Source organism: Misgurnus anguillicaudatus, chromosome 2 (genome assembly GCF_027580225.2).
Source record: "Misgurnus anguillicaudatus chromosome 2, ASM2758022v2, whole genome shotgun sequence".
In the NCBI taxonomy this organism is placed as follows: domain Eukaryota; kingdom Metazoa; phylum Chordata; class Actinopteri; order Cypriniformes; family Cobitidae; genus Misgurnus; species Misgurnus anguillicaudatus.
Genome location: NC_073338.2, coordinates 11,554,671 through 11,578,664, shown reverse-complemented (window position 1 = coordinate 11,578,664; position 23,994 = coordinate 11,554,671). Strand labels below are relative to the sequence as shown.

Below are 23,994 nucleotides of genomic sequence, written 5' to 3'. Positions count from 1 at the left end.
TGAGTCTTCATTAAAAACATCCATTATGATGAGCCTTGTGTTCTACAAAGGTGGGATGGTTTAATAGTTTTAGGCAAGACAAACATATATGTCAGGAAAAGCAATGTCTGGCCATATGCCAATGTCCAGACTGCTGGTTGTTTGGCAAGTTTTAAGGGTCACTGTTAAGGCCAACTAAATTCAATTGAAGTTGATAATAGTCAGTTTTACTGGCGTTTTCGCAGCAGCCACTATGAAAACCAGACATTTTGTTGAATGTTTTGCCACTCAACAGGGCGAGCTCCAGCATGGTCACATGGAAAAGTGACGTAGTTGCATACCCTCTACAGCTTCAAAATTGAGGTAGATTGCAATTCGCAATCTCACCACTAGATGCCACTAAAAATACACATTACACCTTTAGGGCATCACTGTGAAAAACTAATTTTACAGCACCTTTATTTTAAGCAATACTATTCTTGTTCGGCATTGGGGAGTGAGTTCCCAACAAGGTAAATTATTCTCTCTCTCATTTAGTATTTTCATCTAACCATACATTCACTCTTAAACACACATACATTAAAAAACACAAATCTACACAAATTCCAGGAATTCAAGAGTTGTATGTCAATAATGGATTTTAACAAACATGTACAAAAAGTGTCCACAGGTCAAACAAAGACATCATTTCTACATCTAAGCAGAAAGCACAGCAGACAGATTTACAAAGCAGCGGAGTTGAATGTACAGTACAGCTGTTGGCCAGGTGTTACATTCAGATTTATATTAGTCACATGACAACATCTTAAAGACACAATGCACATTTCAGACCTACAGAAGAGATAGATCAAAGGCGTCCGATTACCCGAGATCCCTTTCCTCGTGTCCTGCGCACCAATAAAACCCACAGTGCTGTCTGCTGGCAGGCAAATGCATTACAAACACATTTCCACAGCTGACACGACAGGTTTGTAACAGCTTTGAGACTCATGGTCGTTCCCTCCTGAGCGCTCGTATACTCAGAATGACAGCTGGTGTTAAGAACACGGAAAGCAGCAAATATATTTCTCTTTTTCATGCAGATAGGAATGTCAGCTTTCCTGTTACTATATATCCAAACATTAAGCTCTATGTCTTTATAGGTCACACGTTCACTATCACTGAAAACTTATTCAAGATCAATAATATTTACAGGTTGACTGAAAAAAATTGATCATATTTTCATAATAAAAAGAAAAAAAATCAAACTTGTGTTATAGTTCAAGTGAGTCATTTCTGTGCCATTAGCTCCCACAAATACAAATGCAAAGTTGACTCTGCACATATACAGAGAAAGTATTTTAACTTTGCAAGCTGTAGCGCATACATTGCACCTGTTTGCCAGCTCAACCAATGACACGGGTCTGGAGGCGGGTCCATCATTTTGCAGTTGTGTTTGGTGCCGCTGGTGCCTCAGAAATGACATCACTTTCACAAAACGGTAAATCTTTTACAATCTTCACATAAAACAGACATTTCAAAAAAATCACCATCACTTTTACATTTCACCTCTGTTTCCATATAAAATACAACTATGCAACAAAAAGCACATACGTATTGCATTCATATCTGAAAAATTACAAGATTTACATCAAAGATTGAGACTGAAAGTGCTGATGTAAAGAGAGAGAATGCTGGTACATCCATCAGTTAGTGGCACGTATAGAAATTACACCCTAAAACATCACGCCAGAGAACGAACACTGTATGTATTACACTGCTATGTAAGTTCACTTTGTACATTGTTCAAACGAGTAAATGTAAAAGCGCAGAGTGATGTAACAACTCATAGTGATTGTCAGTCAGTGGTGAAGCTGTAAATTTGGTTGGATTATTAGATTGACATCAAAGATTGTACGTGTAAAGGGTTGGGGTTACACTCTCCCTCTCCTAGCATTAAAGTTCACTCACATGTGACCCTGCCTGTGAAAACACAGCTTTTTATTTACTAAATCATCCCACACGTAATGTAAAGAACACTTTGTAAAAAATATAATCTTGATATCTTCAATATTGACTGAGTAAGGTCAATACTCCTCATCTCATTATAAAAGCCTGGATTTCGCATACAGGGTCACATATATAAAGATTCTGTCATCATTTACTTCAAACTCCAACTATGGGACAAAAAGGGAGTTTAATTGTGTTTTAATCAGCTTGATAGGCACTGATAACCTCTCTTTTGTGAAAAAGCAGAGAGCATCTATAGTACACATCTTTCGCATTTTATGGTTGAAAGGAGTCACACACACACGGTGAGCGAACACTGTACAACCAAAATGTTGGGTTTTAACTTAACCTATGTACTGTTGGACCAGATACTGTCTTTACTTTATTTGCACATATACTTAAATCTTAGTTCATTTAACTTTTAAGCATATTAAATCCATTAAACAAAAACATGAAATGAACTTAAAGAGGTCATAGCGCAGAAGACTTTTTCCATGTTTAAGTGCTATAATTGGGTTCCCAGTGCTTCTATCAACCTAGAAAATGTGAAAAAGATCAACCCAGTAACTTAATTTCGGTAAACCATTCTCTACAAGCATGTGAAAAAATAGGTCACTGAAATTTGGCTCCCCTTGTGATGTCAGAAGGGGATAATAACGCCCCTTAATCTGCACTATGCAACCACGACTCATTTCCATTTTAAAGGACACACCCAAAAACATTTTTGTTTACACCTACGAAGTGGCAATTTTAACACTGCAAAAATGATTTTCAAGAAAAAATTCTTAGCATTTTTGTCTTGTTTTCAGTAAAAATATCCAAATATTCTTAAATTAAGATGCTTTTTCTTGATGAGCAAAACGAAGAAATAAGTCTAGTTTTTAGACCAAAAACATCAAAAGTAATTTTGTGCATAAAACACGCAAAACCTGCCAACGGGGTAAGCTAATTTTTCTCAAATTTTTCTTGAATTTAGTGTTTAAGAAAAATGTTCAAGATTTTTTAGCTTATTCCATTGGCAGATTTTTTGCTTGTTTTATGCACAAAATCACTTATATTTAATATTTTTGGTCTAAAAACTAGACTACTTTTCTTGGGTCACTTTGCTCATCAAGAAAAAGCATCTTAAGAATCTTTAGATATTTTTACTGAAAACAAGACTTGAAAATCATTTTTTGCAGTGTAAGAACTGATGACTTTCTTTCAATTTTCTTTAAATTAAGTGTTTAAGAAAAAGAAAACTTTTTTTTCTCACCCCATTGGCAGATATTTTTGCTTTATTTAAGTTTAAATTAACTTAAGACTTTGTCTATAAACTAGACTTATTTTCTTAGATCATTTTGCTCATCAAGAAAAAGCATCTTAATTTAAGAATTTTTTGATATTTCTAATGAAAACAGTATTTACTTAAAGTCAGTAATGAATTTTGTATTATAATGCCATTTATAATGTGGCATTTACAGAAGACGCGGAAGAGGCGGAATTGATTTACATGTTAAGTCAATGCAAAGACACGAATAAGCATCCTGCGGCGCAGTAAACGCGAATGGGCGCTTTCCGCGCAAATTGAGTGTTGCCTCGAGAAATGCGAGTAGAAAAATCTGAACTTTGGCGGATATTCGCGCCGCGTTAACCAATCAGGAGCTTGCTCTAGTAGTGACGTGATCATATGGAGCGAGCGAAGTCGTAGGAACCCCTCCCATGACGCAAATTTAAGCATGAATGTCCCATTGAATAGAATTTCACGCGCAGCTTTCACACGCAAATGAAGCGAGTAAACTCAAAATGTTCAACTATGCGCAAATAGTGAATTTTTTTTGCCTCTACCGCGTTTGGTGTGAATCCAGCGTAACACTAAAAGTAACTCGGTTACCTAAGTGGAGATGTTGGAAAGAGCAATTGAAATTTCAATTTAAATTAACTTAAAATTAAGTTTAACAAACTTGCAGAATTAAATTGAAATTAAGTTACAGGTACTCTTGTTTTAGTTCACATTACTAAAATTTTTTCAAGGCAACAACTATCCTCCGATTTTTAAAGTAAATTCAACTTCCAGTCCAGGTGCACAGTGTGCTAAGTTGTTTTAACCCATTGTTGGGTCAAATATAAAGTTTGTCCCTTTTTGACCAAACCCAGCATTTTTTTTAAATGAATGATGACAGAATTTTTATTTTGGGTGGGAACTGTTCCTTAAACACTTACTCTCCTCTCTCACAGTTAAGCATACTGTATCAGCCCTAAATACCTTTATAATGTACCTGATAATAACGTAATGGCATTTATTTGTGCATCTCAAAGCACTAGAAATCTATTTATACCAAAAAAGACTCTAAGACTTACTGTGTATAAATTAAAGATCGTATCGATTGGTACATTGAAACTAAAAACTACCTAAACTACGAATAATACTGTATGGCACAGGTTGTTTATAATACTGTAGATCCATCAAAGCTATTTTTGTGACCAACAGGCACTTTCGAATAAATCACAGGGGATTGTGGGCATCTTTGCACACATATTTAAAAAAAAAAAATGCTATTATTTTTAGCTAGTTAGTTTGTCAGTTTGTTTACATTAGTGCTGTATTTGTTGTGAATGAGGAGAGAAACACAATACACTGGCCTGTCATTAAGCAAAAAAGCAAACTGGAGCAAAATTGATCATTTTACGTATCATCGTAATGTTGACATACTCCGTACTTGCGGCTGGTTATAAAAAATACTGTTTTACAACCTCTCTATAGCGAACATCATTTCATTGAATACATCCGTATGACTAACACTAAATCTGTACATTTTCTCATATATATAATGTTTTTTTTTTCTTAAACACAGTAGTTTGCAGATAAAACTGTTTTGGCACTTCATGTTATTACGTTTCCATTGACATAACACTGAAATGTAACCCGTCTGACGTCGTACGATTACACTCGCTTGACATTCTCGTGTAGTAAAGCAATGTGCTATTACAGTATCTGACAGCCGTAAATGGATTTAAAGAGGATTGTGTTTATGCATTGTGTCGATATTATAGCAACGGCAGTTCACATTATTAATGGCTCATAATGCATCATGAAAAATTCACTTAAAATTTTTGCTGCGTCCTCATGTTTGACATTTATGAGGTACTGCATTACTTTTAAATTAAATAAAATACTTTAACATTCTTTTAAGCTTATATATTTGTTTTGTGAACAGATTAATTAGAAAGCCTTTCGAAATGCAAATATTAGCGCTCATACACTTCCCCATGAATTTTAACTGTTCTCTGCGTGAGTTTAAAATCGTTTTGGCACTATAAATATTTCCCCGGATAAATCAGAAGAGCATTGGGTGATGGATGACACATCCGACCCAATTCTTTTCAATAATATGGGTTTATAAATACTATCCAAAGGTTTAATTTAGAATTAATCGTGACTGGTGAAAGGGCGGGGGGCTTTAAGCACGGACGAGCGGAGGAATGGGCCAATCAGGCGCTCAGGTGGGCAGGTTGAGGTTGACCGTCTCGGCCAGCGGGCTGGACATGCGGATCTGCGAGCTGCTCTTGCTCAGTATGGACAGCTGCGTCCCCCCGTTGACCCCACTGCTCGCTAGCGAAGGGTGACGCTGCTGTTTCAGGTCCACAGCAAAGTACCTGTTCACCGTCCAGCTCCTCCATTTCCTCTTTATCTCCGACTGCACCTTTAGGGAGAAACTTGAAGAGGTCATTTTTTTAATGTACTCAGCTGTAAGGGTTGCACGCGCAAAAACTGTTTCGTCCTTTAATACAGTGTCAGAACCAGGCTTGATGCGAATCAAAACATATTTGATGATTCGTTTTGGGCACAATGGAATTAAAACAGATTGATGCGAGGATAAAGTTGGGCATCATTTGCTGCTGTTTGACAAAAACTCAGATTAAAATGAATTCACATGAGACCTGGTTGAAACATTGTATAAAAATCTACAGTGACTAAATAAGAAATTGAGACACTTGAGTTGAAACATAACATGCAAGCAAAGCTTTTTCAGAAATTTGTAACATTAGCATTACAAGTGGCCAAAAGTGGACAAAATACAAGTGGACAAGTATGTATGTATATATATGGCCACATTTACATTGCAGGTCTTGATGCCCAATTCCAATTTGTTGACTACATCTGATTTTGGTGACGATATCAACTTTAAAAAGTGACCTGTATCCAATATTTGCATTTACATACATTTGGAAAAATAATCCACAGTAGATGTACTAACAAGAGAATACATAAATGATTACTCCACTTTCATAAAAAATTGGGAGAATTTCCCCCCATGTCTTCAAAGATGTTTTTATCTTTCTTTGTTCAGTCAAAAAGAAATTAAGAATGTTGACGAAAACATTCCAGGATTTTATTATCTCCATATTCATGAATATCAGTCATGTGACCTTTTACGTCATTCCAGTTGCCTGCCGCCATTTTGAGTACCTCTCGAGTACCAGTAGGCTACTGACAAGGATTGGCTAGCATGCTACGATTTACGGATTTCTTATCTTTTACTGTCTATGATTTTTAAGGATATAGGAAATGGCTACGAAAGATAACATTACGCACCTCGACTGTAATGAAAAGAAATGCTACTTAAATATCTTGGTTAGGATGTGATGCCTACTCCATCCCTGATGCGTTCTTCTAGCCGAACTACCACTATTTTTACAACACTAACTGTGGGTTTACACCAGATGCGAGTTCAACGATTTGCGCGAGTAGATTACATACAAAGTCAATGCAAACACGCGATCAGACGCGTCCTCACGTGGGGCGATGCGAAAGACGCGATATGGGCGGCACGTTTGCTATGAAAACCGCTATTCGCCTCAAACCTCAAACGTCTTCGCCCAAGTTGAAAATATTTAACTCGAGCGAAAAATTCGCATGACACAAAGTTAAATCCTGTGAGTAATCTAGAGCGAGCAACGCGATGCGATTGCACGCTTTGCGTTTGGTGTAAACCCACAGTAAGGCGGCACGACACAACATGAAACTTTGCTCGAAGTATCACCTGAATCTCTACACATGAACGCGAGCATTGAGAACATTGTTTGTGTACACAGAGTTGACTAAAAAGAAAGGTTTTGAACAACTGACTTTGGGTGTTATGGCGTCCGCTCGTCATCTTTGCCAGATATAAAGAATCGATTTCCGAATGCAAATGAATGAATCTTATATGAGGCTCCTTTTTCAAGGTCAATATTGTTTTTACTTGCGACGAAACAACGAATTATATATGGAACTACGCTTTAGGAGCTATCCATCTTTACTCTCCTCCATCCTTACGTCGCATTCGGAGATCGATACATCTTGACTGGCAAGATGGCGGCAAGCAGACGCCAAAACAACCAAAGTCAGTTGTTTAAAGTGCCCATATTATGAAAAACTCATTTTTTTCTGGGTTTTGGGGTGTTATTTTGTGTCTCCGATGCTCCCACAAGCATACAAACTTGGAAAAAAATCCATCCATGCTGTTTTGAGTGAGATACAGGTTTCTGAATGTCCTCTGCCTTGAGTCTCAGATTGCACAAGTTCAAATTCAGCGCTGTTGTGACGTAACTAGCCGCTTCGTCACATTCAGTTTCAATTTTCTCGCCCACCACCTGCAAGGTCTCCACCCACCAGGGAGCTAGAGAGAGCACTGAGCAGTCAGTCACTTCGCTCGCTGATACCCTGCTGTTATCATGTCTCACTGAAATAACAGCTCTATTTGGATATTATGGATAGTTTTAACGCATGGTTATTGGAACCCGGAGTAATCTATATACAGTGTGTTAAGACGCAAATCAGATTGTAAGCGATAAGACCTTCATATGAAATCTGATGTAAACAACAGACTATGTATCTATATTTCACGGATTATACGCATTTGTGGACAAAAATGGTCATTGGATGTATTTTATTGGACTTTCATGGATCATTCACACATCTGAAACAGACTGGATTCGATTCGCGATCGTTGTATCAACACAAAAGGTAAGAAGTCACGTTATATTTTGCATGTTGTCATCTTCTGTCACAAAATACTACATTTATGATGCTAGAGCATTTGTATCTCAAAACAGAGATCACACATTGATGCTAATCCCGTAAATTATACCTTTTAAATGTATAGTGATGTTAAAATTGTTTGTAGACAGTAACGTTAGGCTATATAGATATTTTTGCAGGCTAGATAGATTACAGCGTGGTTTCGAAAGTTAAAAAAAATGTTTAACGGCTTTATTTTACAATTCTACAAGAACTAAGTAATAGTGCTTTGCCAAACTAAAAGTTTTTTGCCAAACTAACCGAGACCGGGCCTTACCGCCCCGGCTTTTCTGACGAGGCTAACCCCCGAGCCTCTTTTAACTTTCCGGTCCGGACCTCCCGCTAGCTTCTAGCAATTAGCACGCGGTCCACAAGCAGTATACATCCCCCGCCGGGTCTTAATTTCTGTAATTTGCGAAAATAATGCATTTGAGCCTTCTTAGTGTTGTAAAAATACTCACAGCATATTGAAGGCATAGCTTCCAGTTCTTTTGCGACCACTTCAGGTACTCAAAATGGCGAAAGACAAATTTGAGATCTGAGTGACGTCAGCTGATATTCATAAATAGTGGACTTTTATGGACTTTAACAGTCGCAGTTTCAATGCAGCATCAAAGGCTTATCCTAACTGAGGGTCTTATGTAGTGAAACTATATGCATTGTCGCAAATAAATAAGTACTTTTAAACCACAACTTCTCGTCTTGCACTAACCGTGTGATGCGCCAGCGCGGCCTTACATATTACGTAATCACGTGGAAAGGTGATGCATGCGAAACTACCGCTCCAGTGTTTACAAGTGTGGAGAAAGAGGACCGTTCAGACGTTGTTGTACGTTGAATGATACTAATTAATGTCTTCGTGTCAGTTTATTGGTCCGCAAGTGTGCGTTTCACATATGTAACGCACAACCTTTGGACGTGATTACGTAATATGTAAGGTCACTCTGGCGCATCACGCGGCTAGTGGAAGACGAGAAGTTGTGGTGTAAAAGTACTTTTTTTTGGCGAAAATGATGATCGTTTCGCTAGATAAGACGATAGTATATGGAGAAAAATCCTGGAATGTTTTCCTTAAAAAACCTAATTTCTTTTCGACTGAAGAGAAAAAGACATAAACATCTTGGATGACATGGGGGTGAGTAAATTATTTGGATTTTTTATGAAAGTGGCTAAGTAACTAAAAACGAATGCAGCTGAAATGATTACACATGGTTTTACTTTAAACACCATCTTTTAAGGTCAGTGAAATTTTTTTTCTTAAGGTGGATAAAGAATCAAGAGTTAGCTGCTTACAGTTGGTGTTCACCTAAGTTGACGTCATTCGCCACCATTGTTTTTTAATGGCATACGTCTCTGGCAGGTGTCAGCTTATATGACAGACACAAATGCATTTATCAGATTCATAGGTCATATCCTATCTGTGAGGAAAATTTGAAACTGGATCATTAAAACCATGTAGTGTAAACGCTGGCCATACATTATGTATTGGGTAATGCTGTAGCTCACTTGGTTAAGCATTGCGTTAGCAGTGTAAATATTATGGGTTCAATCCCAAGAAACACATTTACAAGTGTTAATGTAAATATATATGCACATATGTATAATAAATATTAAAGTCTGTGTAAAGTCATTTCTGAAAATATATTTTTTCTAAACACAATATATATTTTTGTGGAGTTACACCGTTAAACAGTTTTTCCACATTTCTGTGTTTAGAATTATGTGGGCGGGGCTAAAACGTGATTTTTTTCTTGAATAGGACCACTTAATGATGCAATGGGGCCACCGAGCATGGCCCCGCCCCTAACATAGTCACGAGCATTAATTTAGGTTGTAGCAGTATTTAAAGGTTGAAAGAGATCGAGTAGGTGTGGTTTCAGCGCTGACAACAGACCCGCCCCCAACGGCATATTTTTAATCATTCAAAATTGGCTGTGTGGATGATAACACACATTTTTTCTGTGGTGGGAGAAACTGAGCACACATTTAATCACATCTGACTTTACACAGACTTTAACAGACCACCACTGGCACAATATATGAGAAAAGCTAAAACCCTCCTACCTCTCCATTCAGAAAGCAGTACAGCACGGCCACCACAAAGCCCTGTTGAGAATTCAAGTGACATGTCATTACTACACCAATAATGATCTCATGCCTTACCTTGCATTTTATTACATATTAGTTATTATTCTTCTGTACCCATCACTTTTCTAAAGTTTTAAACCGTAGTGAGCGCACTGTATGATATTTCTTCCTGTAGCTCATTGGTAGAGCATACATAGCATTAGGAGTGCAAAAGGTTGTGGGTTTGATCCCAAGGACACACATAATGAAAAAATGCTTCACCTAAAAAAAAAACGACTTTCTTATACTTAGTATTTTTTCCTTGTTTTCAGGACAAATATCTAAAAATTCTTTAATCAAGATGCATTTTCTTGATAAGCAAAGTTACCTTAAAAAAAGTGTAGTTTTTAGACAAAAAAACACAATTTAAGTGAATTCATGCTTAAAACAGACAAAAAAATCGGCCAACGGTGTAAAACATTTTTCTTGAAATGTTCTTGAATTATTATGTTTGAGTATTGTTGGGTTTAAATATTGTTGTAATGTTGTTTTGTTTCAATTTAATTAGCTTATTACGAGTTTAATTTAAGTTTTGTTTGCTACTTTAAAACGAATTTCGTTTCAAATAATTTGTCTTGTAATTATAAACAATGTTTTGTTGTTAGGTTTTGTGAATATAAATTAAAAAGAACATTAAAAGCAACACCGTGCATCTCATTGATGCATATGCTACCGAATGCCAAAACATGCAGTGATATCACCTTCTTTTTAAAAAATCAGCCTGGCAGTCAGAGGCGTCATGCCCATTCAAACTGAGGGGGCACCTGCCCCCTTGGTTTTTTTGAGCCAATGGATTTTGCATCCAACCTCAAAATCAAATAAGCGTCCATTAATCTGTTATTTGACTTTTAATCTGTTTAATATGCACAATATTATACATTCTGTGCTGCATCCTTGTCACTTTTCGGAGATTTTCGCCGTTTTGATAGTGTTTTGATCATGTTACATTACTTTAATTCTGGCGGCAGCTGGCGCTGCAGTCAGAGCAGTCGCAGACGTCATCAGCGTCTGGGCGTGCTCACGAGCTCTCTGCTATTGCTGGCTTGCTGCTGCATTTGGCTATCTGAGGAATTAAAACGTGTTAGAAACGCTCACAACATTTCCAAACCCCAGTACGGTAATGTGCAGTTAACCTCCTCTGTGTAGAAAATGTATGGTTTAAAATGTGACCGTCTCAACGTTATATTATATCATCTTCTTGGCACAACGACAAAGTTCGCCAGAGTTCACGCGGGCGCGGAATCTCACATGCTCACATAAGGTAAAATTTAATGCAAAAATCCGTTCCTCTAATAATTTTATCTAAACATATTTTTTAAAATCATTATTGAACATTAAAATCAATCACGTGGCTATAGCTTATGTCATTTTCGTTGTTTATATACTTTATGGAATTAAAATTACATTAATTTTATATGATAATGTAGTTGTTGTGCAAAATGCATTAATGACACAATTAAACAAGCCACTAAGACTTAAATAAAACATGCCATTTCAGATGTAAATATGATGTAAATGTGTCATTATTCCGATTGAATAGTATTTGATATTAAAGTTAGTCATCACTCTTATTTTGGAGGTTTTTGCATGAAAGCAGGGGTTTTCAGATTGTTAGAAATGTAAGTGCCATGGAAAAGACTGAAAGCTCTATAATATTTCGTTTGATGTCTGTGTATACACAAATTTCTGTGAGCTGTTCACACTGTGCCCCCTTAAAAAAAATTGGTGCATGACGCCCCTGCTGGCAGTGCCCAGAAATTAAATTTACACGCGCATTTAGAGCATAATGTAGCAGCACGTTTGATTTGCGGTGTGCTTAAGACTTTTAAAAATCAACTTCATATTAATTTTAATAGGCTCCTTTGACGGAGGACACGCACAGAGAACAGCGACTGCAGGTAAAGGAAAAAAAGTTAAATGGTGTTTTTCTGACGAATAGAGTTTGTAAGAACATTTTTAAATGGACTATAAGAAAATCAATATGAACTCTGAACAATGAACTATTATAAACATAACAGCAAGAAAAGCTGAAGAGGAACTCGCAACTTTAAATCAATAAGCATTTATGTAGGCTAAAGCTATAAAAACAACATTAGTGTTGATTCTGGGACAATACACTAACTGCGTCATCCTGGAATCCACCCATCTCTGTGTTTTTATTGAAACAACACATTTTGTGTTAATTTTTACACAACATGTGTTAAACTTGAACACAAAATCAACACAAAATGACACATAATGTGTTAAAATTACACATAATGTGTTAAAAGCTTACCGAACAATGATGTGTAAAAAATTAACACATCCTTTCTAAGAGTGTATACTAAAAATCCATGTAAAAAAATTACTTCTTAATGTTTTCAGGTCAAATATTTATATGTGATTAAAATGTGATTAATTTAGATTAATTAATTACAAAGCCTCTAATTAATTAAATTAATTTTTTTAATCGAGTCCCGGCCCTATTTTTTATTTCTTTAGCTTACATGCGTCACCACCATGTTTCTACAGAACCCCTAACGGACAAACTACTTTACAGGGCGCACTTCATCAATATATTGTATCAGACAGCATGACATGTTTGCCCTGCGGTGGCTACTGTAGCTTCCCGAAAGAGAGGGGGGAGCAGTGCACTAGCCATTGGTTGCAATTCGAAATCTCACCACTAGATGCCGCTAAAAATCTACACACTGCACCTTTAAGTGTTTAAGAAGAAAGTTTAAGATTTTTTTTCTTATCCCATTGGCAGATTTTTTTTTTGCTTGTTTTAAGCCCAATTCACTTAAATTTTATGGGTGTTTTTGTCTTAAAACTAGATTTATTTTCTTAGGTCATTTTGCTTATCAACACAATACATCTTTAATTTAAGACTTTTTAGATATTTCTACTGAAAACAAGAAAAAATACTAACTAAGAAAGTCATTTTTGCAGTGTTCATTTATGTCAGCAACCATTTGCTTTACAATATACACTGCAAAAAATGATTTTCAATATTTATTTTTTTTTAAGTATTTTTGTCTTGTTTTCAGTAAAAATATAAAAATATTCTTTTAGACCAAAAATATAAAATGTAAGTGATTTTGTGCATAAAATTACTTAAATTTGATATTTTTGGTCTAGAAACTAGATGTTTTCTCTTGGGTCATTTTGCTCATCAAGATGAAGCATCTTAATTTAAGAATTTTTAGATATTTTTACTGAAAACAAGACAAAAATACTAAGATTTTTTTTCTTGAAAATCAATTTTTGCAGCAAAAATGACTTTCTTACTTTCTTATTTTTGTCTTGATTTTAGTTCAAATATCTAAAAATCCTTAAATCGAGATTTATTTTCTTGATGGGCAAATGACCTAAAAAATAGTGAATTTGTGGTTAAAACAAGCAAAAATATTGTCTAATTGTTTCTTGAATTAAGTGTTTAAGTAAAAAGTTATTTATTACACCATTGGCTTTTTGTGCTTGTTGTATGCACAAATTCACTTAAATGTTATATCCTTTGTCTTAAAACTAGACTTATTTTCTTCTTGACTTAAGAATTTTTAGATTTTTGTACTTTAAAGTAATAAAGTCATTTTTTGCAGTGTATGGTCTCTAAAATTTATCGAAACGTTGTAACTTCATATCATGTGTCTTATATTATCTTATACTGCGTATATATCTGATTTCTTATATTGCCTGCCTTAAAATAATCGCTTTATTGTGATTGTATTATTTCACTGTTTTAAGTCACTTTGGATAAAAGAGTCTGCTAAACGCCTGAATGCAAATGTAAAATTTAGAGGTTACCTGTACCTAAATGGCATAAGGTATCTGCAGTGCCTCACAATGGTTTAAAAATAGCACTATAAAGTGTCCATGAACATGTTTCATGATGATCCTCTGTACCTGAAAGGATCCCAGGCCCAGTTCAAAGACAAGTCTCTCTCGCTTGCTGAAATCCTCAGGAGAGAAGGCAAACACTGTGTAGTGGATGCCAAACAGAGGGATGAGAAGCAGCGTGGATCGCGCCAGACGTCTGTCAACACACAGCAAACAGCGAGACTTTAAACAGTCGACTGAATCTCGTACAATGTCACCACCACTATAATAAACACACAGCAAGCTGAACCTGTAGACCTTCTTGGACCAAACAAAAAAGCACGACCAATTTAAACTGGTACGATCTGGTTTTTCCAGTAAAAAACCTTGTCCCAAGTGGTCTAACAGGTCAGCCAGATATTCACCCTCTGATTGAACCACCATAAGCGGGTTTTTAGCCTCAAGAAACTACACACAACACCACACAAGATGACAGAACTGTCAGCGGGCAATATTTACAGACCCGTTTATCTCAGCGGACACTTAGGAAAATGCACATTTGCCGAGCGAAGCCCACAAATGCACATCGTCACAGTCGAACACTCACATACACACACTTACAGTGTGATGGCAGAAAGTTCTGACATCCTGCACGAATGCTGGGCAGCCTGTATCGGCTCACTGAAGCATTTCTGTGCACAGCTGCTGAACACGACAAAGACAACAAACACTCTTTAGGACAGAACGCACACACAAACGCACAAACACAAACACGCAGACTTGCACAAAAGACAGGATACAGACTAATGCTGAGAGTCTTTCAATAGTCAATAAAACACAAAACTTGACACAACATTTGTTTGCTTTACAAATAAATGATCGCTGATCTCAGAACAGACTTACATGACATACACTGCAGACATTTCAACATAAATCACACATAACACAATCAATATTGAGCTGTACAGGGTGCCAGTAGGAATATATATTCCTTTCGCATTTCTTGACCAGGGATGCACCCCATTCCAGGACCAGTGACATCACAATCATCATTTTGTTATTGCTCATAAAGAAAGCCTGGCCACATCTGTGGCATAAACCATAAACCAATAAATAGATGATACCAAATACAGCCAATCAGATGCAATGGATTCTATACGCTGTTGCCATGGTGACCGAGACGAGCATACTCACAGGTAAATGCTGGACTCGTTTCCGCCGATGTCTGGAGATTGAAGCTTTTGCACCAGGATTATGATTATTCCAATGAAGAGCACAAAGTTAATCATGAATGAGGAAAGAAATATTTTAAGTACAGAAAATATTTACAATAAGAAATATGTTTATAGTGTGTTATGTAAAAAACTCCATTCAAATGCATTTATATACATGTGTCACACACAGGGGTACAGAAATTGTAAAAAAAAAATGTTTTACGATTTGTAATCTGTAAATTGTAGATGTACCATGATTGATGCCACCACAGGTCCCTTTATCACCCACCAGAGGGCAGTGTTATCATTCATGTCCCAGCAGCTGAAAAACACATTTAATTTACACTTCAAAGTGTGTTAGCAATGACACCTGCAATATTTATTTAGTTATTTTATGAAAATGATATGCATAATTTTGCTGTGCCTACTGTGCACACTATGCACATTTTCTGCATGCCTGAATGGCTTCATATGCCAACCCGTGTAGTGTAAAACAAGAGCAAACCACACAGAATGCTGTAACCCACAGTGCATTACAATCTCTTACTTTGTAAATTTTAACCCACCCACAATCTGTCTTATTAAGATTAAATTCATTCCTAATAAAGAAAATCAAGTCGACTTTTTTCTCACCGAGTATTTTGTTTGTTTTTATTGTATTAACATTGTTAAATGTTAAAACTGTATTAAAGGGGACATATCATGAAAATCTGACTTTTTCCATGTTTAAGTGCTATAATTGGGTCCCCAGTACTTCTATCAACCTAGAAAATGTGAAAAAGACCCAACCAGTAACTTAGTTGTGAAAAAATAGGTAATTGAAAATGATGTCAGAAGGGGATAATAACGCCCCTTAATTTAGAGCAGGGATCAGCTCATTTGCATTTTAAAGAACACACCCAAAAACAACACATTTTTGCTCACACCTATCTTAACATCTTATTATAAATTATCTATATGGTATTTTGAGCTAGAACATATGTACTCCAGGGACACCAAAGATTTATTTGACATCTTAAAAAATGTCTTGTGAAATGTCCACTTTTAAAAATTTGTCCTGTTTTTCTTATCTTTCTGTTTTTCTTTATTCACTGCAAAAAATGATTTTCAAGAAAAAAAATCTTAGTATTTCTGTCTTGTTTCAAGTAAAAATATCTAAAAATTCTTAAATTAAGTCTAGTTCTTAGACCAAAAATATCAAATTTAAATGCCTTTCTGCATAAAACAGGCACACAAAATTCTGCCAATGGGGTAAGCAATTTTTTTTTTTGATTTTTTCTTGAATTTAGTGTTTAAGATTTTTTTGCTTACCCCACTGGCAGATTTTTTGCTTGTTTTATGCACAAAATCACTTAAATTTGACTTATTTTCTTGGGTTGTTTTGCTCATCAAGAAAAAGCATCTTAATTTAAGATTTTTTAAATATTTTTACTGAAAACTAAGGATTTTTTTTTCTTAAAAATCACTTTTTGCAGTGTAATGCTGCTTTGTGAAAGTTGGATTAACTTAAAAATGACTTCAATTGGTAACTTGTAACACCTAAAAAAACGTCTTTTTTCACTTTAAGTGAAAAGGTAACACTGGTAACAAAAACGTTGGTAACACCTAAAAAATTATTTTCAATGTAAATTTTCTTTTAGAAAATGTATTTAATTTTATTTAAAATGTATATTTTTTAGGTGATACCAATTGAAGTATTTTTTTTAAGTTTATCCAACTTTCTCTTTTTACAGTGTAAATACATTTAAACTGAAATACATTTGAGTGTTACATGTTAAATTAAATAAAAACAGGTTATACTGTTTGAAACATACTAAAGTTTGAAACATACTTTCATATACTATAAAAACAGAAGGCACTATTCATTATATAATAAACAGTAACTGGTAAGCTAGCTTGATTTTAATTTGTAGCTATTTTACGAGATGGCGAAGACAAATTTGTATAAATAGCAAAAAACCTTGTTAAAATTAAAAATAAACCAGTAATGAAGCCCAACTCCAAAACTTAAAGTCATTGGTGCAAAAGCATATCGTACAAAAATTTACAAATAAGATTGTACGAATTTATATGAATCAGTCACCTTGTAATAAACAGGTAGTTCCTGTACGTTAAGGTGGTCCTTATTTTTCAACTTTTAACAGTTAATGCTCTCACCCTACCAATATGTTTGAATCAATAAGTAAAAGATTGGGAAATTTTTTTAATATTAATGAATATTTAGAGGTTGCTCAAGACCTTTGAAGTTTAGCACATTTGCATATTATGTGATACTTTGTGCTAGCATGTATAATTGTTTAATAATATATACTTATGGCAGCAATGGACTTATTTGACCATGCTGCATGCAATTAAAACTCCTGCTTTACTTGTGATATGTCTTTCAAAGCAAGAAAGCTTCAATGTGAATGAAGCACAATATATAGACAATATATAAAGAATAGACAATATACACTGAGACAATGGCTGAAGCAACATGAAGCAAGTCCGCTTTATGGTTACTCAGATCAGAAGAGACTGAAATAACTGGAACAAAGTTACCCTCCAAGAAGCAAGTTTTATGTGTGTTGTGTGTTTTTGAATGGTACAGTTTTTGCAAAAATATGATTTTGGAAACATTCAAAGGGTTTGAACAACCTCTAGATATTATAGGAACAATTAAAATATTTGCACAGTGTGTTTTTATTAATATCCTAACAAATTAAGGGGGCGAGAGTTGAACATTAAAAAAGACCCATTTTAAAGACCACCCTACAGTACGTACTGTTATAAGGTTGTGTTGGATGAGCTAGTAATCCCTTCCAAATACAGCTTCATTGTAAAGTGACAGTGAATGTTAATAGTTTATATCCCAGCATATGTGTTGTCATCTGTCATCTGCAGGATCAAAACAACATCTTGTTCTTATATGAGGCATCAACGTACCCAGAATCATCAAAATGTAGACGCAGAACTGCCCATATGGTCACACAGATAGTGGGGGTTCCTGAGAGATGAGAGAGATGAAATTTGTCAAATATCAAAGCTTTTTTATGCATTTAGAAATAACAAATCATATACACTCCAATCATATCATATTCATACGACAAAAACGCTCTCATACCCCAACCAATGATGGTGTAAAAGTAGAAGTAGCGTCTCTCAGGAAAGAAGGTTTCAACTAACAGCGTGAAGAGGTAGAGACCCTCGATGAAGAGCCAGAAGTAGTTTGACATGACACAGTAATGAAAGAAGACCATCACTGCCTTACAGCCCACCTAAACAGAATAACACACAGACACATACACACTACACTTTATAACATTGGATTGATGCTGTAAAATAAGATGAATTTGTGCTAACAATGATGCATTTGCCCTGCACAATGACAAAAAAGTTGAATCTAATCTAAATATTTTACCCAATCATGGCTTGAAACAACCCCGCATTTTTAAAGGGAAGTGAAGCAATTCTTTATATCTCGTTTGTCAAAGCGGATGTACATTTCCATTCGTCATTTCTGTACCCGTTTGTATCAGAAAACCCTTAAGTCTTTTTATATGTTTATCAATTACCCTCTGATCCAATTAGATGCCAGATGATGTCATTACGTGGCCTCTGATTGGCTGGGGAAAAACTCGGAGGCCTCATTCAGGTGCAGGTTTTAAAAGCTATTCCTATGGTGATTCAGAAATAATAGCAGATTTCCGGAGCGCACTGAACTCAGGGTCGCTGTAATTACGGCTGTTTTTCAGACAGACATGGACGTAATCAAACTGAGGTATTATTAGCTTGTGGCTTGCAGATGCAAATAGACCACAGAAATATTTTGGCCCGGCGTACGATTCTGATCCATTTCCATATGCCGCAGATTGTGATAAAGAAAACTCTGAAATTATGAAAAGACTATAAATGCAAAAATAAAATAAAAGAATAAATCAAACCTGCTCTGCTGGGCGTTTCGGTAAAGGTCGATTGAAGATTAAAACATAATGGAACCGTCTTCATTTAGTTTCGCTGCTGTCTAAAACAACAGGATTTTATTTTCCTGTCATTGCATTACTTACAGTATGGACAAAGCAGTGGTCGCTGTCCTCTTCTGCGTACAGAACGCCATCTTTGATGAACACAGAGATCGCTCTCAGGATGAAAGACACAAACAAGTTCATGTGGATGAAGTTCCTGGTGCAGTGCAGCTTTCTGTGAGACAGACATTTAAAGAAAGCATTAAACCGTTAGAAGACGAACAGTGGCGGATGGTTGTGGTTTTATACCGTTTGTGACCCTGGACCACAAAATCAGTTATAAGGTATATTTGTAGCAATAGCCAACAACACAATTTATGGGTCAAAATTATGTCAAAGTGATTAAAGGTGCAGTGTGTAATTTTTAGAAGGATCTCTTGACAGACATGGAAAATAGTATACAAAACTATATTATTAGGGGTGTACAAAGACCTTTCATAATGAACCGTTATGTGTTTATTACCTTAGAACAAGACCTTTTTATCTACATACAAAGAGGGTCCCCCATGGAAGTCACCATTTTGTGCCGCCATTTTTCTACAGAAGCCCTTAATGGACAATTTTTTGTTGTCTCCGACGATGACATGTTTGTCCGGTGGCAGCTACAGTAGCTTCTCTATGTGTTTCAAAAGCAAGGGGTGAGCAGTGGACTACGCCGGTGGTTGCAATTCGCAACCTCACCACTAGATGAAAATGTACTAAAATGTACACACTGCACCTTTAAGTGAACCATGAAGACATTTTGTAAATATATTAAAAATGTATTTATCATCAGTAATGTGTGCTGCTAAGGACTTCAATTGGACAACTTTACTGATGATTTTGAATAGATTTTTATGCACCCTCAGATTCCAGATTTGTATACTGTATAGTTGTAACTCTAAAATTGTCCTATCGTAACAAACCATACATCAATGGAAAGCTTATTTATTCAGATTTAAAATATAGATAAATCTAAATTTCAGAAAATTAACCCTTATGACTGGTTTGTGGTCCAGGGTCGGATTTATTTTTTATATCTGTATAAACACACTGTTCTTACAGTATATCATTGTATTACAAGGTTACATCTACAAATCTATGTGTCTCTAATTTAAACTTTTATTTTAAAACATTTTACACTAAAATAAAATAAACTATATTTATTATTATTATTATTATATTTACTCATGCAAAGCATGCTGGGAACTGGAAATCCCCAACCAGTTTTAGCAATATTACTTTAATACAACACAAGTTTTTCATGTAGTCCCAACTTAAATGAGTCGTGTTCACATAGGTTGATTTAAAACACATGTGATATACCTAGAAACCACTTAATTTTTTTATTAAAAAGAAAAACGGTATTATAATGGATTAAATGCACAAATTTTAATTATGTTAAATTTAATTAGGTTCAGAATCACTTTTTTCAGTGAATGCATTGTTGACTATCGCTACAAATATACCCGTGCGACTTATGACTGTTTTTGTGGTCCAGGGTCACATATGACAAAGACTGCTGGCAATTGAAGTGTTTAAAGGGGACAAGTCTTTTTAAGATGTAAAATAAATCTTTGGTGTCCCCAGGGTATGTTAAGTTTAGCTCAAAATACCATATAGATAATTTATTATAACATGATAAAATTCCACTTGAGCAAAAAATGTTTGTGGGTGTGTTCTTTAACATGTAAATGAGCTGATGTCTGCACTAAATGGCAGTGTTGTGGTTGGATAGTGCAGATTAAGAGGCGGTATTATCCCCTTCTGACATCACAAGGGGAGCCAAATTTCAATTACCTATTTTTTCACATGCTTGGAGAGAATGGTTTACCAAAACTAAGTTACTGGGTTGATTTTTATCACATTTTCTAGGTTGATACAAGCACTGGGGACCCAATTATAGCACTTAAACATGGAAAAAGTCAGATTTTAATGAAATGTCTTAATGGCCTTAAAAGCAGACTTCATTTCTTAAGTGAAAGGTTGGATAACTCTCCATATAAAGATAACATACATGTACACTTGCCTATTGTAAAAGAAAGCGACAAATGCCTTTAATCAAAATGGGGTCAATGTTATGTGATGGCTTTGTTTAAAACTAACCTGAACCTGCAGAGAATGACCATAGCTGTGGTCAGAGACACCAGAGATGTGCTGTAACCCACCGTATAGAGAGCCTTCACTGACGCATAGTACATGTCCTTCAAATGAGACCAGAAAACACACAAGCTCTCACTTACACTATAAAACATTCAAGAGATGTCTTTTTGCTGTTTAAGTTTCATATTCAAGAAAATAATGCTTATAAAAACGTTTTAATGTACTACTTTATTTCCACACACCACTGAATGTCTTCCAGTTTAAAGATGTGAGCTTGTCTCTATATGTGTTATGTCACAACTCACAGGTTTGGTTGCGTTTTCGCCGGTCATACATGCATCAACATAGTGAGGAAAAGGCTCAGCCCAGCCATCCTCTGTGCAATTTCTGCTGATCTTACCGAAACCTGAAAAGCAGCAATAAATCAAACCCATTGCATTAAACATGATGTAAGTAACTGATGAAATTGGCTGCCTTCGGTATGTATGTTTATGTTGATTGATTTAATGGACACTCAAACTGAATGTTTCTACATGAAGGTCTGGTTTTAAAGGCACAATATGTACGATTTCTGCATTAAAACATATTAAACATCACTAGCACTGTGTCATATATTTTGTTTACATGTGTAACACATTTGAAATGGTTCAAATATCATTTGACTTTAAAGGAGCATTTCACCCGTAGAAACATTAATCTATATTGAAAGTGCGTCATATTTGTAATCAAAATGTAACATACATTTCGAATTTGGTGCCTATTTGACCGAGAAAAGGGGTGTTTGTAGTCTCGCCCCCTCAACAAAGATATTGGACTTCCTGCTTTCAATGATGCAAAATGATGGAAGTGCAACACTGAAATCTGTATTTCTCCTGTCACAGTGGCAAATTAAGAAATGTTGCATGACCATTCAAAAACATGACTGGGGTTCTAACTATACAAAGCTTTATGCAAATGGGTGAAATGTACCTTTAAATCTTGTGTAAAAAGATTGTAAGATTGCCAAGTGTTTTATCAGACACACTACTTTCAAGTTATATCATTAACATACGAAAAATCATATACAACATTGTCCAGCTACACAAATACATCTAAAAACATGCAATGATGGCATCTGGTCATATCAGTGCAAATATCTCTCACCCTCGTCTGGGCTCATGAACTCAAAAAGTTCGGGACAGTTGACTTCCACAACATCACCGACCCTGGTGGCCTCCCAGCAGGTCAAGTTATCCCATTCCCATGGACAGCCTGAAGCAAAAAATAACCATAAAACTCAGTGCATAAAAAAATCTCTTACATTTTTTGCATGCCATGTTTTTTTTTTGGATGCAGTGCACCATTGGATTATTTAATAATGAACTGCCGTGTAAATACTCTAAATTCTGTTGGGTTATTTTTAACCCAATGCTGGGTAAATATTGGACAGCACACAAAAGGGCTTTCCAAACTGGAAATGGTTAACCCCAGGTTAACAGAATCCTGGCTTATCTGTTTCACATTGTTCATTATTTATAATCTGACGTTTCACACTGTGCATTCCTAAACCCTATCAGGTGTCTCCAACACTGCTCCTGGTGAGCTACCGTCCTGCAGACTTCAGTTCCAACCCAGCTCCAAAACACCTGTCTGTATTTAAAGTGGAGATTTATTTATCTTTTCATACACACGAAAACGTCAAATCTCGCATTCTTTATGAATTAGAAGAAGCTTTACGCAGTGATATCAAACGCTCATTGGCTCTTGTGTGCTATGTCACAGATTTGTGACATTGCTGTCTTTTAGTCGATGCACTTTTGAAATTTGAAATGTGCGCCTTTACAGAGAGAAACCGGATTAAAGTCTTCATGGATGAATAACCTTAATACTTCTCTGTATGCTCAAGAGAAGACTGCAGCTGCAGCACATCCTCATTTTAACTACTTTTGGTTCTGCTTTTGAAAATTTGCAATAAATAAATTATTGTGATTTCACTTTTCTATCTGTTATGCTTTTTTGGGTAAGTTTGGGTAAGACCGTATTAGCCGCTTAAAATGTATTTTAAATGCTAACGTTATATTGTTACGATTGTTTCAAAAATTGTCCTACTCATTTCTGTCCATTACATTGCATAATATAAAAAGAATACATTATATTAAAAAATTTTTGGTTTAAAGGTTTTGGGTTCAGGGTAAGGTTTGGGGTAGGGTTATGCAGGGTTCACATCAGATGCAGTAGAGGCGGCAAGCGCGAGTGATTTACATGTTAAAGTTAATCAATGCAAAGACCCGATTAGGCATCCTGTGGCGCGAATGAAGCTTTGCCGTGTTAAAAAATCTGAACTTCGGCGGATTTCCGCACCGCGTTAACCAATCAGGACCTTGCTGTAGTGGTGACGTGTTTACGGGAAGCGGGCGGAGTCTCAGCGGAGTCACAGAAGCCCCTCCCATGACGCAAATTTCTGCGTGAATTTCTCGAATGACTAAAATTTCACATGCGGCTTTCACACGCGAATGAAGCGAGTGAACTCAAATGTTCAAGCATCCAACTACATGCAAATAGCGAGTTTTGCCGGATATACTGTGGCTGGTGTGAATGCACCATTAGGGAGGTAACATTATCGATACAATGCTGAAAGGGACAATAAGTAGAATTTACCCGCATCTCGTGGTGAAATTGTATTTTGCATTCAAACGAACAGTGCTCTGTAGCACCTCGCTTTTTCAAATGCGTGTTGCAACTACGGTAGCCGTTATGTAATCACTGATCTCCTTGTCGG

At 35.9% G+C, this 23,994-nt stretch overlaps 1 protein-coding gene across 1 annotated transcript in view; it reads right to left on the bottom strand.

Annotated features, from left to right (window-relative positions):
* Positions 1 to 582: 582 nt before the first annotated feature.
* The window catches only part of adcyap1r1a (adenylate cyclase activating polypeptide 1a (pituitary) receptor type I), a 41,272-nt gene continuing 17,860 nt past the window's right edge, over positions 583 to 23,994 (bottom strand). The window contains exons 5-16 of the mRNA XM_073872746.1: positions 22,380 to 22,487; positions 21,542 to 21,642; positions 21,240 to 21,337; positions 19,197 to 19,329; positions 18,254 to 18,407; positions 18,076 to 18,136; positions 15,408 to 15,472; positions 15,131 to 15,227; positions 14,558 to 14,641; positions 14,024 to 14,153; positions 10,076 to 10,117; positions 583 to 5,651 (exon numbers count right to left, since the gene is read on the bottom strand). Of these exons, the coding sequence (XP_073728847.1) occupies positions 5,448 to 5,651; positions 10,076 to 10,117; positions 14,024 to 14,153; positions 14,558 to 14,641; positions 15,131 to 15,227; positions 15,408 to 15,472; positions 18,076 to 18,136; positions 18,254 to 18,407; positions 19,197 to 19,329; positions 21,240 to 21,337; positions 21,542 to 21,642; positions 22,380 to 22,487 (1,277 nt within the window). The 3' untranslated portion in view covers positions 583 to 5,447. The remainder of the gene's footprint in view (positions 5,652 to 10,075; positions 10,118 to 14,023; positions 14,154 to 14,557; positions 14,642 to 15,130; positions 15,228 to 15,407; positions 15,473 to 18,075; positions 18,137 to 18,253; positions 18,408 to 19,196; positions 19,330 to 21,239; positions 21,338 to 21,541; positions 21,643 to 22,379; positions 22,488 to 23,994) is intronic.